At 32.3% G+C, this 15,233-nt stretch overlaps 1 protein-coding gene across 3 annotated transcripts in view; it reads right to left on the bottom strand.

Moving 5' to 3' along the window:
• LOC106052848 (ABC transporter G family member 20-like) overlaps positions 1-15,233 on the bottom strand; it is a 65,975-nt gene that overhangs the window by 32,964 nt on the left and 17,778 nt on the right. For 2 of the 3 annotated variants that reach the window (XM_056010924.1, XM_056010923.1), the window contains exons 3-7: positions 9,251-9,405; positions 7,480-7,587; positions 2,923-3,019; positions 1,422-1,496; positions 367-474 (exon numbers count right to left, since the gene is read on the bottom strand). In XM_056010924.1, the coding sequence (XP_055866899.1) occupies positions 367-474; positions 1,422-1,496; positions 2,923-3,019; positions 7,480-7,587; positions 9,251-9,405 (543 nt within the window). Of the gene's footprint in view, positions 1-366; positions 475-1,421; positions 1,497-2,922; positions 3,020-7,479; positions 7,588-9,250; positions 9,406-12,384; positions 12,519-15,233 lie in introns of those variants that run through there. The other variant, XM_056010926.1, reaches the window with a different exon arrangement.

Below are 15,233 nucleotides of genomic sequence, written 5' to 3'. Positions count from 1 at the left end.
TTGTTTCTTTCAAAAGTAGGTAAGACAAGACAGACTCACATAGAGAAACAAACTTATCAAACAAACTTATCAACACAGAACTAAATTGTTTCTTTCAAAAGTAGGTACACAAACTTTCTTACACATAACATTTTGTTACAACAAGTTTATTTAAAGCACTGTCGTCATGTATTCATTGTCTGTGTTGAAAGGAAAGTTCCCATTGGTTTATTAATGTAACCAATTAGAATACTCTGCCAAACTACTCTCAAGTATATCTCAGATATAAGCATCAAGATTCTAAAAGTTAGAAAGCTAGACATATTCATTAGAAACTTAGATGACATCATTCAAATTAAAACAATCATTGTCAACCAAAAATTGGACCTGTTCTGTATCGCTGTACGGTTCAGAGATAGAAGGCAAAAGTTCGCTATCATCGTTGTTTGGCAGACGATCTCTGTGACACAAATGGAGAAAAACAGCTTCCAAGTTCTGGGAATAATAGAAAAATTAGTTTGTTAGTTTTACACAATATACAAACAACTAGTTCTGACTTTTGTTCTGCTATGTTACGAGAGTGTTCTGTGGAGTCTAGAGAAAGGAAATGATCAAATCTGGCATTTCGTCTTGAGAGGATCTCTTCCCTTTGCAGTTTGAATGAAATGAACTTATTTATACAGTGACAAGTATTTCATTTCTAATACAAGTAAAAAAGTTAATCAAGAAAAATAAAAACCATTTTAAAAACAGTTTTAAAATACCCCATGACTGGCAATATTCTTCGCAATCTAATAAGGAAGATCTTGTCTATCGACAGCCGTTGACCCGTTGACCTGTGTGATTGGCCTAAGTCGTGTGTATCAGTAGGCCGCACACACATTAACCCTTTCAGACCGCCACTGGAGTTACAACAATATACATATCTATATATATATATCTAGGTCGAAAGTACATATAATTACATGACTGATCCAAACTGATTGATACCATTACACTTAATAAAAGCTTTGTTTTTAAAGTTGCACAAAAGCCGTCGACATAACCTTGACCAACAGAACCATTATGAGACAAGAAAGTCGAATAGAATCACGTTAGCGGAGACTTTTGAAATGCTTCCTTAAAAAAGTTTTAAGCCGATATTATTGCAGACATCTCTCACGATTAAAAAATTAATTATATTCATTTATAAAAAGTTCAACTTAGAGACGTCTCTTATTTAAAATATTATAATGTTTAAATCATTGGTAATAGTGACACTTTATTGAATTAATGTTCAAACATTGATGGCTAAACAAAATGTGCTCCAATCAATGGAGGCGCCCCCGCCTGCCCCTTTAGGAAGTCTCGCTCCCGTTGGGAGGACTTAGTGTTACTGGCCCAGAGCTTCAGAAACACTGCCATAGTCGAGGTCACTAATGATTGTCTGTATGTCTACTCACCAAAAGTCCAAATTTAGCCATGAGTACACTGGGTTTATTCTCTGCTAATAAACGTCCACCTCTCATCAGTCCAACCTGGCCACAAGAAATGTTAGAGAGATGATTTCAAACAAATAAATGTACGTAGCGGACACTTGCAATGAAAACACAACAAACGAATGAACACAAATGTTAAGAGTTCCTTTATACAAAATATACCGTTGAAAACAAAACAACAATGAGTATATTTCGAGTAGCTACTACACCAGAAAACACATTACATTTGTCTTCAATATTATTTTGACCTACAGCACAACTTTACATATACATGAGACTCGAACTCAGCTTTTAAAGTTCGGGTTCGGTTCGGTTCCGACAGATTTAATTCTCAATTCTGTTCGGTTCGATGACGAGTATAGTTCAGGTTCGATTCAGTCAGATCTAAAGTTCGGATTCGGTTAGATGTTATAAATTAGGTAATAGCTAAAACTACATATATGTACATGTAATAATAATTCAATGTCTAGATAAAACAGAGCTTCCAAACACTGATCACAAATACATAGTACACTCGTGTCGAGGGCCACAGAACAGAAAAGTAACTAACAAAAACATTAAATACATTTTTTTAAAAGCACTTTTATTAGAAATCTGTTGCTATTGTGCTTACACAACTTCTGCAAATCTCGCTGCACTGGTGAGCCACCACGTCGAAGCACTACATCTAGATGTTCATCTGTGAGGCGATGACGTAACATTGGTTCGTCACTTTCCGCCTGCTTGATGTATTTCGTTTAGAAGGCGCTTGTATCAGCTATTACACGAGGAATCAACTTGTTTTTTCTTGTTTGTTCTAATTCCCAGATCTAGATACTGAGCCTCTTTTACCATTTACAACACTTATAACTCGCTCTGTATTTTTCTTGTATGCTATTTAGATTTTTTTTTGAGCTTTTAACATCACTGAAAGTGTGTTGTACTAGAAGAGCGTTGTTTTGAGTGGTACACATTGTACGATACTGTCTTTCGTAGGGAGATCTTTAAGTAGGGAAATAAACAGTTTGCATATTTGGAAGTTTCTAAAACAAAAATGTTCCCTTTCAGCAGACTTCATAAGTCTTTCACCTCATCAGAGATGAAAATTAAAAGACAATTACAGGAGAACTAAAAGAATAATGAAATATAAAAGGTGAAGCAATGAAATCACCCGTAATCCAAAACATCATCAACTATTGATAAGTTATCAATAATTATTTGTATTTATTTGGCTATTGTTTTCCTTTGACGCATTTATTAATTAGTTTGTAATAAAAATGATACATTTCTAGAAATATTTTTAGTCATCTGTGTGCCTGGAACTCTCAGCTCTATAGAATAATAGATAAAATCCCATTGACGAAACAAAATGTACATAAATAACGAATGAAGTTCAAGTTCATTCGCTGGAATCCTAGTTTTTGTTTGAATAGCCGTGAGAGAAAGAAAATGTAGGAAAGAAGAGTGTCTATCCTTTGGTTGTTACCTTATCTGCTTGTGCTGCCTCTTCGATGTAATGGGTTGTTATAATGATAGTCGTTTTTAAACTGCTTTTGGCGATCTCTAAAAGATGCTCCCAGATTCTGTTAGAACAAAAGTTTCATTCAAATAAGTTGAAAAGCATTTTTAAATTTGCCAATCAAATGACAATAAGACAAAACAAGAAAAACAATCTTTAACATCTTTCGAGTTATAACAAGATTACAAAGAGAGTTTGTGTTACACAAACTCAGAGGCGGCCCCCGTCGAAGTCGGATCCCTGTCGGATCTGCATATTCGCAAATAATATTCAAGAGGTGATTTAATTTTGATGGTCAAAATAATGTTTCAAAGATTCATTTGCCGTAAATTTAAATTTAAATTAAATAAATTTTTTTAGATTAGTTTTAGTATATTAAAACATTGCAATATTGATCAAAACGTTTGGAAATGAAAATCTAATTTTTTTTTTACACTTTAAGTTTAGAAATTGAAATTCTACATCTTAATCTAGTCTATTTTAGTCTAAACTAGATCTACAAATTCTAGATCTAGACTCTAAAATAATTTTAATTAGAATATAAATCCAGATCTAGATATACTGTAATAAAAATCTAGATCTAGTTTAAAAAATCTAGATTAGATCTAAATCAAGATATTCCTTTTTTAAACGAGAGTTACATAACGAGGCTTAATAAACATACTATACCGAGTTCTTTTTTCATTTCATTTGAAGAATTAATTCCATATAACGCCAGAGGGAAAAAAAAACACTACGTCACAAGGCCTAGCTAGAATAAAATCGCATTCATCATTACGAGCCATTTATTGAGTGTTCATAGACATTGGTGCACCGAGTGCGTTCTTTTAGCATTTCTTTTAAAGATTTCATTCCATATGACGTCAAAGGAAAAAAAAAACACTACGTCACACGGCTTAGTTAGACTAAAATATGTTTTCATTAATACAAGCAATTTTTCGAGGGTTAATAGACATTGGTGCACCGAGTGCGTTCTTTTAACATTACATTTAAAGAGTCCATTCATATGACGTCAAAGAAAAAAAATTCCATTACCTCACAATAGGCTAGTACCGGTACCCTAAAAAAATGTCTTTATTTACACGAGATATTTGACGAGGGCTTATATACATTGGTGCACTGAGTTCTAATAGAATTTATTTAAAGAGGATCAAAGCCGCATTGTTTTTGCGTTTTGTCTGTCAGTCGGTCTGTCCGTCATCTTGATATAAAAAAAAACAACAACTAAAAGTTATTAAAAATTGATTAACCTTTATTTTACGTTTCAAAACATCGCAATAATTTTTAGGTATGTACACAATTGAAAAGTTTATATAATAGATTGTTCCGGATGTTTGTATAGATAGTAAAAGAAAAAGAGAATTTCAGATAAATGTACTACCGTTAATTAAATTTTTTGGATGGTCTCGTATAAAAATTAGATGTACTACAGCCATGTGGAGAGATTTTCATACCTTACTTTGGTGTTTGGATTCTGTTTTCCTTAAAAATCGGAACATAATATTAACGATAATTAGATTTTTTAATGTTTTAGGCAGAAAGTTACTGTAAGAGAGTAGTGAGTTAAAATATTTTTCATAAAAATCCGAAAAAAACATTATTTCGTAAATGAGAAGATTATTTGTTTATTAATTAGAAGAGAGGAGTTCAAACAATTATTGGGCGTTAGTAGATTTTTAAATATATTCGGAAATTTCTGGCGACGATTTGTAAGAAACAAAATCCGGAACATTCTTTATCGATTACAAAACTTCTATGTTATGTTTCAGCAAGAAAATTAAATGTCTAAAAAGTAATTTTCAGTAATCAATTCTAGTAAATTACTTTTTTTTAAAGCCCTGAACAACCTATTGTCGATATTTTTAAAATTTGTTTAAAGATGAAAATACGGAACAATTTGATATTGATAACCAAATTATAGTGACGCATTGTCAAATAATATAAGTGTAATATTAGTAAATTATGCGATTTCAAACAATCATTAGGCATAATTTATGTTTTATAAAACAATATCCGGAACATTTTTACACTTAATGAAATATAAGTCAGTATAGAGATTTTGATTTAGCATTAATATGCTATTTACATAAAAAACGGAACAACATATTATTGATAATGTGTTTCTGCAACGTTTAAGAATGGAAATTGAATGTAATATAAATTAGAAGAGCAAACAAACATTTGTTGGGGTTGATTAGTTTTGCAAAAAAAAATCCGGAACAATCAATTTTTAGATACTTAAAACTATTGAGATGTTACGGGAGGAACATTAAAGGGTAAATCAGATTTTCAATAGCTTTTAGAGTTCTAGTTTTTTTAATCTAATCGTGACGGACAGACCGACCAACAGACAAAACGCACAAAAATAATCTTCTTTTATTCGGATGGGGGCACTAAACAAAAAATAAATAAAATCTGATTTTTTAAAAAAGTTTAAGGAATTGGTTTAGCACCTGACCATATTGCGACGTTACGCCACTGCACGAAAATCGCTGCATAAAAAGTCCATTAAAAAAAATGTGCGTGATATTTACATACAAAGTGCATTATTAGCCTTTATAAACAAACAGAAATGTTTAATTTTAGCAGCTAGTTGACCAGAAAAAACATCTTTAACTATTATTTATATTTGTTGTAAACATTTCCTGTACATTTTTAAAATATATTTGACTTTGTGATACTGAAAATACACAATAATTGTCCATCTTTGTTAGCATATTGTAACATTGCCTCCCTTACATTTACGTAATTGTTTTAGAATTGGTGTATTTTTATGAAAAAAATCGCTTGCATAATTAATTTTATAAATTAAACGGTTTGCTTTTAGAAAACCAAAAGTAGCCGTTGCACCTAAACTTTTCAAGCCGCATTTAATGATGAAATAATATTTTTCATATCTCTTCTAGTTTTCGAGATCTGAGTGTGACAGACGGACAGACGGACAGACGGACATTTTGCACAAACCTAATAGCGGCTTTTTCCCCTTACGGGGGCCGCTAAAAATGCGCATTGCAATTATAAAATGATATTATGTTTAAATTATAATTGTTGTTGACATTACATACTAGGCCTGACTTTTTAAAATACAAAAACATTTCAAACAATGAAATGTATCCCAGAAATAAATCTTAGGTCAGTGTATTTTTGAACACGAAGGATCAAACAATGAAATTGTATCCCAGAAAAAAATCTTCAGAAAAAACCTAGGGATCTCGAGTTCGAGCTTCCGGATTCTTGAAACAGATGACCTTTACAGCCTTCCCAAGGTCGAAAGTGTTATCTCTACCTCTTATATTGTTTCATATGCTAAGACTCGTAGAAATAAAAAAGTAATATTTAAACAAAAAATAATTAATTCCTGTTTGATTTGATATAAAAAAGTTGTCGAAATAAAAGATTCAAATGTTCATTTTTTTTTTACTCTGGAGAAAATGTGCGTTAATAGCACAGAAAATAAAATACTTTAAAAAAAATATACTTTTAATAATAATAATAATAATAATAATCTTTATTATCCGTAAGGAAATTTGTCTTACAATTTGTGCATTACACCAAACAAAAAACATAACTATAAGAAACCAAAGTGTACATTCACACCAGACTCACTCATAATTTACATGTGACAAAGTTTATACCAGATTGTTCTTATTTAATGATTTGATTGCCAGGGGAACAAAAGAGTGTTTGTGTCTGTTTGTCTTTGCTATCGGTGTCTTGTATCTCTTTTGTGATGGTAAAATCACGTCACGTAATATACATGAAACACCTAGACAAAATAAATATGTGCGATTGGAAACATTTTTACCAATTGTTTTTTTTTTTCTCAGTGCGCTATGATCCAATCAGTTATCTAGACCAGTTGGGAAAGGGGGAGGGAAGAAGGGGATGATCTTTTTTTTTTAAATACGTTAAAAAAATGTTCACTCAGGGCTCAAGAGTCCTACCGAGACTAATTCTACTTATACCACCACATATCAAGTACGATTTATTTCCCTTTTTCAATTCAAGATACCAAACAGAATTAATTACCAATAGTAACTTAACCAATTAGTTAATTTTTTGTTATTGATTCTTGTGTTCTCAAGTAAAAGAAATAATGGTGCAAAATTTCAGCTTAATCCGAGATTGGTTGTGGGAGAAATAACGTGTACAAACTTTTTACCATACAGACAGACAGATTGTAAAAAACACATTCAAACATACTAAAAGCTTTTTTGAATGTGAGTTAAAAAGTCATTTTTATAATAAATAATCCACATAAGAAAAAAAATATTTAAATTTATTTGTTAATTACTTATTTAAATGTTCTTTTTCATTGGAGCTAATAAGGACAATTGAAATTATAAAAATTGTGAAACCTTCGAAATTGGTTCATCTAAAATCTAAATGTGGACTTACTTTTCTCTAAGAACTGGATCCACTCCTACAGTATGTTTATCTAAAATCTAAATGTGGACTTACTTTTCTCTAAGAACTGGATCCACTCCTACAGTATGTTTATCTAAAATCTAAATGTGGACTTACTTTTCTCTAAGAACTGGATCCACTCCTACAGTTGGTTCATCTAAAATCAAAAGTTCAGGTTGTTGTAGCAATGCTGCTGCTAAAGAGACTCGTCTTTGTTGACCTCCACTAAATTTACATTGACACAAAAGAGTGAAGGAAAAAAAAACAACAACAACAACTGTGAAAACATTGAATGAAAATCCATTTTTATTGAGCTTAGTCCTTAGTTAAAATCCAATTTTTTGTTACACTTGATTAGACCTAAATATGAATAAGCTAGCAAATCTTTTTTCCGTTGTATATAGCTTCCGCAAGGTTGTCATTGCCGGAAGTGGTAATGGATGTAAGCACTCCACTACCTATAAAATGCTTCCAAATGGCATGCGTCTCAAATAGCCTCTGACAACCAGTCCAACTCCTGGCCTTCACGTGTGGCTCAGATATTAAGTCCTGCGGAACTGTTCTCACTAACAGGATAAGGGGCAAAGGCGAGTAACTGGCGCCTGAACCAGTAAGCTTCGGGCAGGAGGGGGTCATTAGCCATGGCTGACTACCCACTTAGGAGAAGGAAAACTCTGAATTCAAACCTCTGTTGCCTTGCAGCTATACCCAATCATGGGAAAGGCTTCGGGAGTCAACACTGAGGAAAAATCAGGAGCTGGCGACCCTAAGGCAATTTGCAGCACCCAGTGCTACACTCTGGCAGAACCTGGGACGCCGCTGACCCCAAACTGTATCGGCACTGCAGTTCCTTTGGATACATCAGTTGCGTGGAGAGGGGGGAACTGATGTGTGGGCGACATCGTTCCGACCACAGCTAATGCCCAGGCATTCAGCTCATCGAGATGATCCATAGACGCTTCGCGACTGAAGAAGGCCATAGATATATATATCAGGATAAACTTACTAAGGGGAGGTATCCCTAGAGAAAATAGAGTTTTAGGTCTAGGATATCGATTTTTAACTAATAACATAATTAAGTAGATCAATCATTTTTCTTTACATTACAATCATTTTTATTGCTTAAATCTGTGTCTAAAACATGTTTTTTAAATGTTTTTGTAAGGGCTATGAGACAAAATCTTAATAAAATTTATACTTTAAACTCATTTTTCTCAAAATGTTAGTTTTTGCACATGTCATTGTGCTTTACTAGGAATTTCTCCTAAACTACTTGATAGATTTTGATGATATTTGAAACACTTCTTAAGGACATCATTAACTTTACTGGTACAAAGTTTTTTTTTCAATATTTTATTTACTTTTTTTTTTAAAAGTATTTTTAATTAATATTTATCCTGTTTTTTTAGGTCTAAAAAATACTAAAAATTCAAAAATTTGTAAAAAATTAAACGTACTTAAATCCTTAATTCTGACGTTGTACCAATTTAGAGGATCCTTTTTTCTTATCTTTTAATTCAATTTCATGTATTTCTGATCAATAGTTTTTACAAAATTCAGAGTTTTAATTTGTATACAATAAACAATATGGCCGCCGTTACCATGGCAACCATCATTCAAAAAAAACTTTTTTTTAGCATTATTTATTTTAGAATATCATTATATGTTACCATAACAAATTTCAAAGGCCTAGCTTTAGAAATAACAAAAATAAGATTTTCAGGGATACCTCCCCCTAAATGTTTTCGCAACTAGGTTTGAGTGGTCATGTGAAATGCTGCACTCATCCTTAATCTTTGGAATCAAGACAATGCTAAATTACCTCATGCAAAGTGACAATCAATTGTAATAAGTATCGTCTTTAACACAACTTTGAATATGAACTCACCTTAGTTTGCATATTAATCGACTGCTGTCTGGCAAGTTGAGAAAATTCAGAAGAAATTCACTTCTATGGTTGATAGCAGAGTTTGTCATGCCATGAAGCTGACCAAAAAAGTTTAAAGTTTCGTGGATGCTGAAGTTCATAAAGAGTGCTATTTCCTGTAACAGTTGAAGGCATTGTCACAATTTATCGAAATGGTCATTGGTTCATAAACAAACAAAAACAAATCGCTTAAGCTCTAACGTTACTGATGAAAAGAAATTCAACCCAAACTATTTACATTTCTATGTCAAACTTATACACTTTTCATTTTCCAATGTCTTCCAATTTTTATTTCTGATAAGTTACGCTTTAAGTGCTACAATAGAATCTAATCTATTCCCTGACTGATAGAATAGAATATATTCACTGACTGATAGAACAAAATCTATTCACTGACTGATAGAATAGAATCTATTCACTGACTGATAGAACAAAATCTATTCACTGACTGATAGAATAGAATCTTTTCACTGACTGATACAATATAATATATTCACTAACTGATACAATAAAATCTTTTCACTGACTGATACAATATAATATATTCACTAACTGATACAATAGAATCTTTTCACTGACTGATACAATATAATATATTCACTAACTGATACAATAGAATCTTTTCACTGACTGATACAATATAATATATTCACTAACTGATACAATAGAATCTATTCACTGACTGATACAATATAATATATTCACTAACTGATACAATAGAATATATTCACTGGCTGATACAATATAATATATTCACTAACTGATACAATAGAATCTATTCACTGGCTGATACAGTATAATATATTCACTAACTGATACAATAGAATCTATTCACTGGCTGATAAAATATAATATATTCACTAACTGATACAATAGAATCTATTCACTGACTGATACAAAATAATATATTCACTAACTAATACAATAGAATCTAATCACTGACTGATACAATATATTATATTCACTAACTGATACAATAGAATCTTTTGACTGACTGATACAATATAATATATTCACTAACTGATACAATAGAATCTTTTCACTGACTGATACAATATTATATATTCACTAACTGATACAATAGAATCTTTTCACTGACTGATACAATATAATATATTCACTAACTAATACAATAGAATCTATTCACTGACTGATACAATATAATATATTCACTAACTGATACAATAGAATCTTTTGACTGACTGATACAATATAATATATTCACTAACTGATGCGATAGAATCTTTTGACTGACTGATACAATATAATATATTCACTAACTGATACAATAGAATCTTTTGACTGACTGATACAATATAATATATTCACTAACTGATACAATAGAATCTTTTGACTGACTGATACAATATAATATATTCACTAACTGATACAATAGAATCTTTTGACTGACTGATACAATATAATATATTCACTAACTGATACAATAGAATCTTTTGACTGACTGATACAATATAATATATTCACTAACTGATACAATAGAATGTATTCACTAACTGATACAATAGAATCTTTTCACTGGCTGATACAATATAATATATTCACTAACTGATACAATAGAATGTAGTCACTAACTGATACAATAGAATCTATTCACTGACTGATACAATAGAATGTATTCACTAACTGATACAATAGAATCTATTCACTGGCTGATACAATATAATATATTCACTAACTGATGCGATAGAATGTATTCACTAACTGATACAATAGAATCTATTCACTGACTGATACAACAGAATCTAGTCACTGACTGACATACTTAGACACTACTTTCACTTTCCTAAATTGATACTTTGTTTTCGCTTTCTATTTAGCGCTCCCCGTAATGGAAAGAGTCTGTTTGTCTGTCACGAGACGACCATAGAGTCCACAGAAAGATAAAAAGTGTATACAATTATAATAACTTCTTCGCTAAAAGCTACTTTAATCCTATCGGATAACTTGAATTTAATCAACTGGACCCTCCCTACTGTTTAGTATGTCTATTACGAACTATTCTATAATTTTTTGTACGCTTGGCAAAACAGCAAAGTTCTTTAATTTTCTTTCTTTACATCATCTACACAGTCACTATTATTAGTACATAATGTAGAAGTTAGTGATGTATTGTTTGAAAATGTATTTTTAGCGGCCCCCGAGAGGGGAAAAGACGCTATTAGTTTTGTGCAGCCTGTCTGTCTGTCCGTCCCGTTTAGATCTCAGAAACTAGAAAAGAAAATGAAAATCGGATATCATGATATTTTAGATCATTCAAAGTTCTGATGCAACGGCTACTTTTTTCTTTTCCGAAAGTGAACCATCTAATTTTAAAAATTATATATGCAAGCAGATTTTTCAAAAAATTACACCACTTTTAAATGAAAAAATTCAGGGGAAGTAAGTCTTATTAAAAATTTCACTGGCTTCTTCATTAATAAATCAAGCTTCATTCATAGATTCGCGCATTGGTGCAAAAAAATGCATCTAAGGTCACATTTATTAACTAACTCATGGAATAGAATATTGATTCAAATGTTGTTTTTTAAAATAATTTTAATACGAACTTCGTTTCGATTGTAAGTTTTAAAAAAAAGCTACATATATACCGAGTAGTTTTCACACATCAGCATTGGGCTATACACTTGACAACAGTCTAAATTACAATAAACAGAGGCCAGACATAGATCTAGATTTAGATTTAATTGTATTAAACAATTTGAACAAAATTTACATGTATAATCCATTAAGGAAATAGTTAATCTTCTAATAGCTTAGGGGTGCAGATTTATTTATTATGTAAGCAGTAGTATCACATCAAGAAGTGAATCTGCTGCGAACAGCACAAGTGCACTATAACCAAGTAGTAGGCCTACTAATCCTGATAATAATATTGACCTGAATCAGATGTCCTTAAGGTCCGACAACTTCCGCTTCCCCTTTATGGACCTCTTGACCAAGGAAAGGCTTCGTATGCCTATAATGTCCCACCGGGGGTTGGACTGGTTAGCTAGCCTTTTTTACATCCCTACCACGTGCAATGTACAATCGCTAGATCCTACGTGTGGTAGCCCACTGAGAGCTATGTGCGCTACAATTCTTAGCCTATCCGACTCCCTTGGCGGACGTTTCCACGGAGGCGCCACGCTGAGGCGACGGTAGCTGGAATATCCTCCGTAATATTGACCTAGATCTAGCTCTAATAGATCTACATTCTATTTCTAGATTTCTAGATATAGTCTAGATTCTAATCTAGATTAGGCTATAGATTTAGTTCTGGATCGATCTAGAGTCTATTTAGTCTAAATCTAAACCTAATCTAAATCAAGATCTAAATCTATATCAAGAGTCTAGATCCAGATCAAGAGTCTAGATCCAGATCTAAACTAGATCTAGATATAGAACTAGTATAGAAATCTAGTTCTAGCCTAGATCACAATTCTAGCTTTAGTCTGAATTTTAGTTCTAGATTTTAGTTCTATAGATTCTATTTCTATCTATATCAAGTCTAGATCCAGATCAAGAAATAGTCTAGAGATCAAGCCTAGATCTAGATCTAGACTATATCTAGAACTAGTCTAGAAATCTAGATCTAGATATATTCCATATTCTGGATCTAGTCTAGACCTATTAAGTAAATGGAGCGATTATTATCAGGATTAGTAGGCCTACAAGTGGGTAATAGTCAGTGGCGTCACTAGGGTCGGTGTCACCCAGTGCGGTTAGATCAGGGTGTCCCCTCCCCACCCCCCGCATTCAACTTTATCTACTTTTCCCAATAGAAATTCATTTTGTTAAACAATTACAGTAAGCTGATTACATATTTTACTCATTTTTTGCTAAAAAATACAATTAGTCAAATCTATTTGAAAATCCCATTGCTTATAACATTTTTTTCAATAGTTTTATGTTTACATGTTTCCTTTGTTAGGCTTTTAAACGGAAAGTATGACATTTTGCTGTGTTATTCAAACTTTTACTACCAACTAAAGGGGAAAATGTAAGTTTGCTGCTACCTTAGTCATCTATTAGTCTCGGGGAGCGTTTAAACATCACCTATCGAAGTCAGGGGAGCAGCCGCGGGTACTAAGTATTTTTCAGCATTTGTCAGCATTTCTGAGCTTTAGAAACTCATTTTCCTTAAGTTTATCATATACAAATTCTACTAGAAAGAAGTTTGCTGGTCAAATAAAATTTAATTAAGAAGAGGTGAAGAAGAAGTATCTGAAGTGTGAGAGACATTCGAGGCAGTGTTTCTAAACTCAACTTTTTTTTTCAGAAATAGTGTTGCGAACATAATTTTAAACTGTTTTGTACAACCGAAAACGTCCATTCAGCAAGGTGGTCTATTGGCGCTTCCAGACATTTTCATTCATTCTCAGCTTGTGTCTTCTTTAACCCATATCAATGTTAACTTATAACGAAGGGGGACGTTCCGATAAAAATTTTCTTGGAATCTGAGCGCACTATTTATACTAGTTTTAAAAATAGTTGCTCAGTCCAATAAAGAAGGAGGCAGCATTGGCCAATACTATTATACGTGGGATGTTCGAGGTACATATAGAGCACGTATGTCTTAACATCATCTTCGTGTTCAGTAAGAAGTCTTACCGCGAACTTTTTATTTTTTGTCATACAAAGGTCGTCAACATTCATAATGTCATTTCACTGGGTTAATATTAAAAATTTGATTGATAACTACAATAAATATATACTGCCGTAAAAACGGGGTATACTCTAGAATCACGTTGTTGAAGAGGCATTAATATGGTTTCTTTAAAAGAACCCTTTGAATCGATCTTGCTACTAATGTAGAAAAGTTCTACTTGGACAATAAAACGACGTCACATAATTAACTCTTTATCTCCATAATTATTTTTGCACTTTCTGACAGAATTGTTCATTTTTCACATTTGTACATGCTACCCTGCTATGATTGAACATCAATAACATTTTTGTTTGTTATCAGAAAACGTTACTTTTGGTATAAATTAATAGGAGAATACATGCTCTTTTTATATAACATAAATTAAAGTTTATAAGACCAAACATTAATTTAATTTAATGAGGTCAAATCAACGTTGGTATCGTTAATTTGGAGAGAAAGAGTTAATAATTTGATTTGTCTTAAAATTTAGTCTTATCAAAGACGACGTGTTGCACTGTTTGCTTTTATGTGAAAAATAACGCCAAATTTCTTTAAACGATCAAAACATTGGTGAATTTGATGGGGGCCGCCTCTGAGTTTGTGTAATAACATAAACTCTCTTTGTAATCTTGTTTTAAATCTGTTTTTTTTTAGAAAATAATTACGTCCTACTCGTTTCCATGTGTCAATCTAGTCGTGCATATCAATCAAATATTTTAACTCTACTTAGGCGGCCAATTCGAGTTTATAATGGCAATAAGGAATACTGTGAACTTTTACTAATTTCTTAAATGGAGTACGAATTTTGTCTTTATCCTATGAAACTTCGTCCCGAGGCATGACGTTAAACTGCGCTCCTCTTTCCTTAGCACTTTTGGAGCTCAAAAGTACCATATTAAATGACGCCAGTCATTTTGGGAATATTGTTGTAATTACGAAAATGAACGATCGGGTAAAGACTATCAATCCGAAGAGTTGCTTTTTCGTTTTGTCAGTTCTCAATGTAATTGTACATGGCGATTAGAATAGAAAGTCCCCCTAACAGTAGGCCAATAGAAAACCACAGCTCACGTCTTAACGTTTTACATTGCTTCTTTCGCGTAAAACTATTGGGCTATTTTAGGCTTGGAAGAAAGTCTTTGTGGTGTAACTTCTAAAATGGTTACTTTCTGACATTTAATATTGCAATATATATATTAATTATGGCTCTGAGACATGAACACTTTACAGAAAAAAACTAAGACTTCTTGAGTGCTTTCACCAAATATGCTTGCGCTCCATCATGGACATACGGTG

The sequence above is a fragment of the Biomphalaria glabrata genome, chromosome 14, assembly GCF_947242115.1.
Source record: "Biomphalaria glabrata chromosome 14, xgBioGlab47.1, whole genome shotgun sequence".
Lineage (NCBI taxonomy): Eukaryota > Metazoa > Mollusca > Gastropoda > Planorbidae > Biomphalaria > Biomphalaria glabrata.
This window is presented reverse-complemented; position numbering and strand designations above follow the sequence as displayed.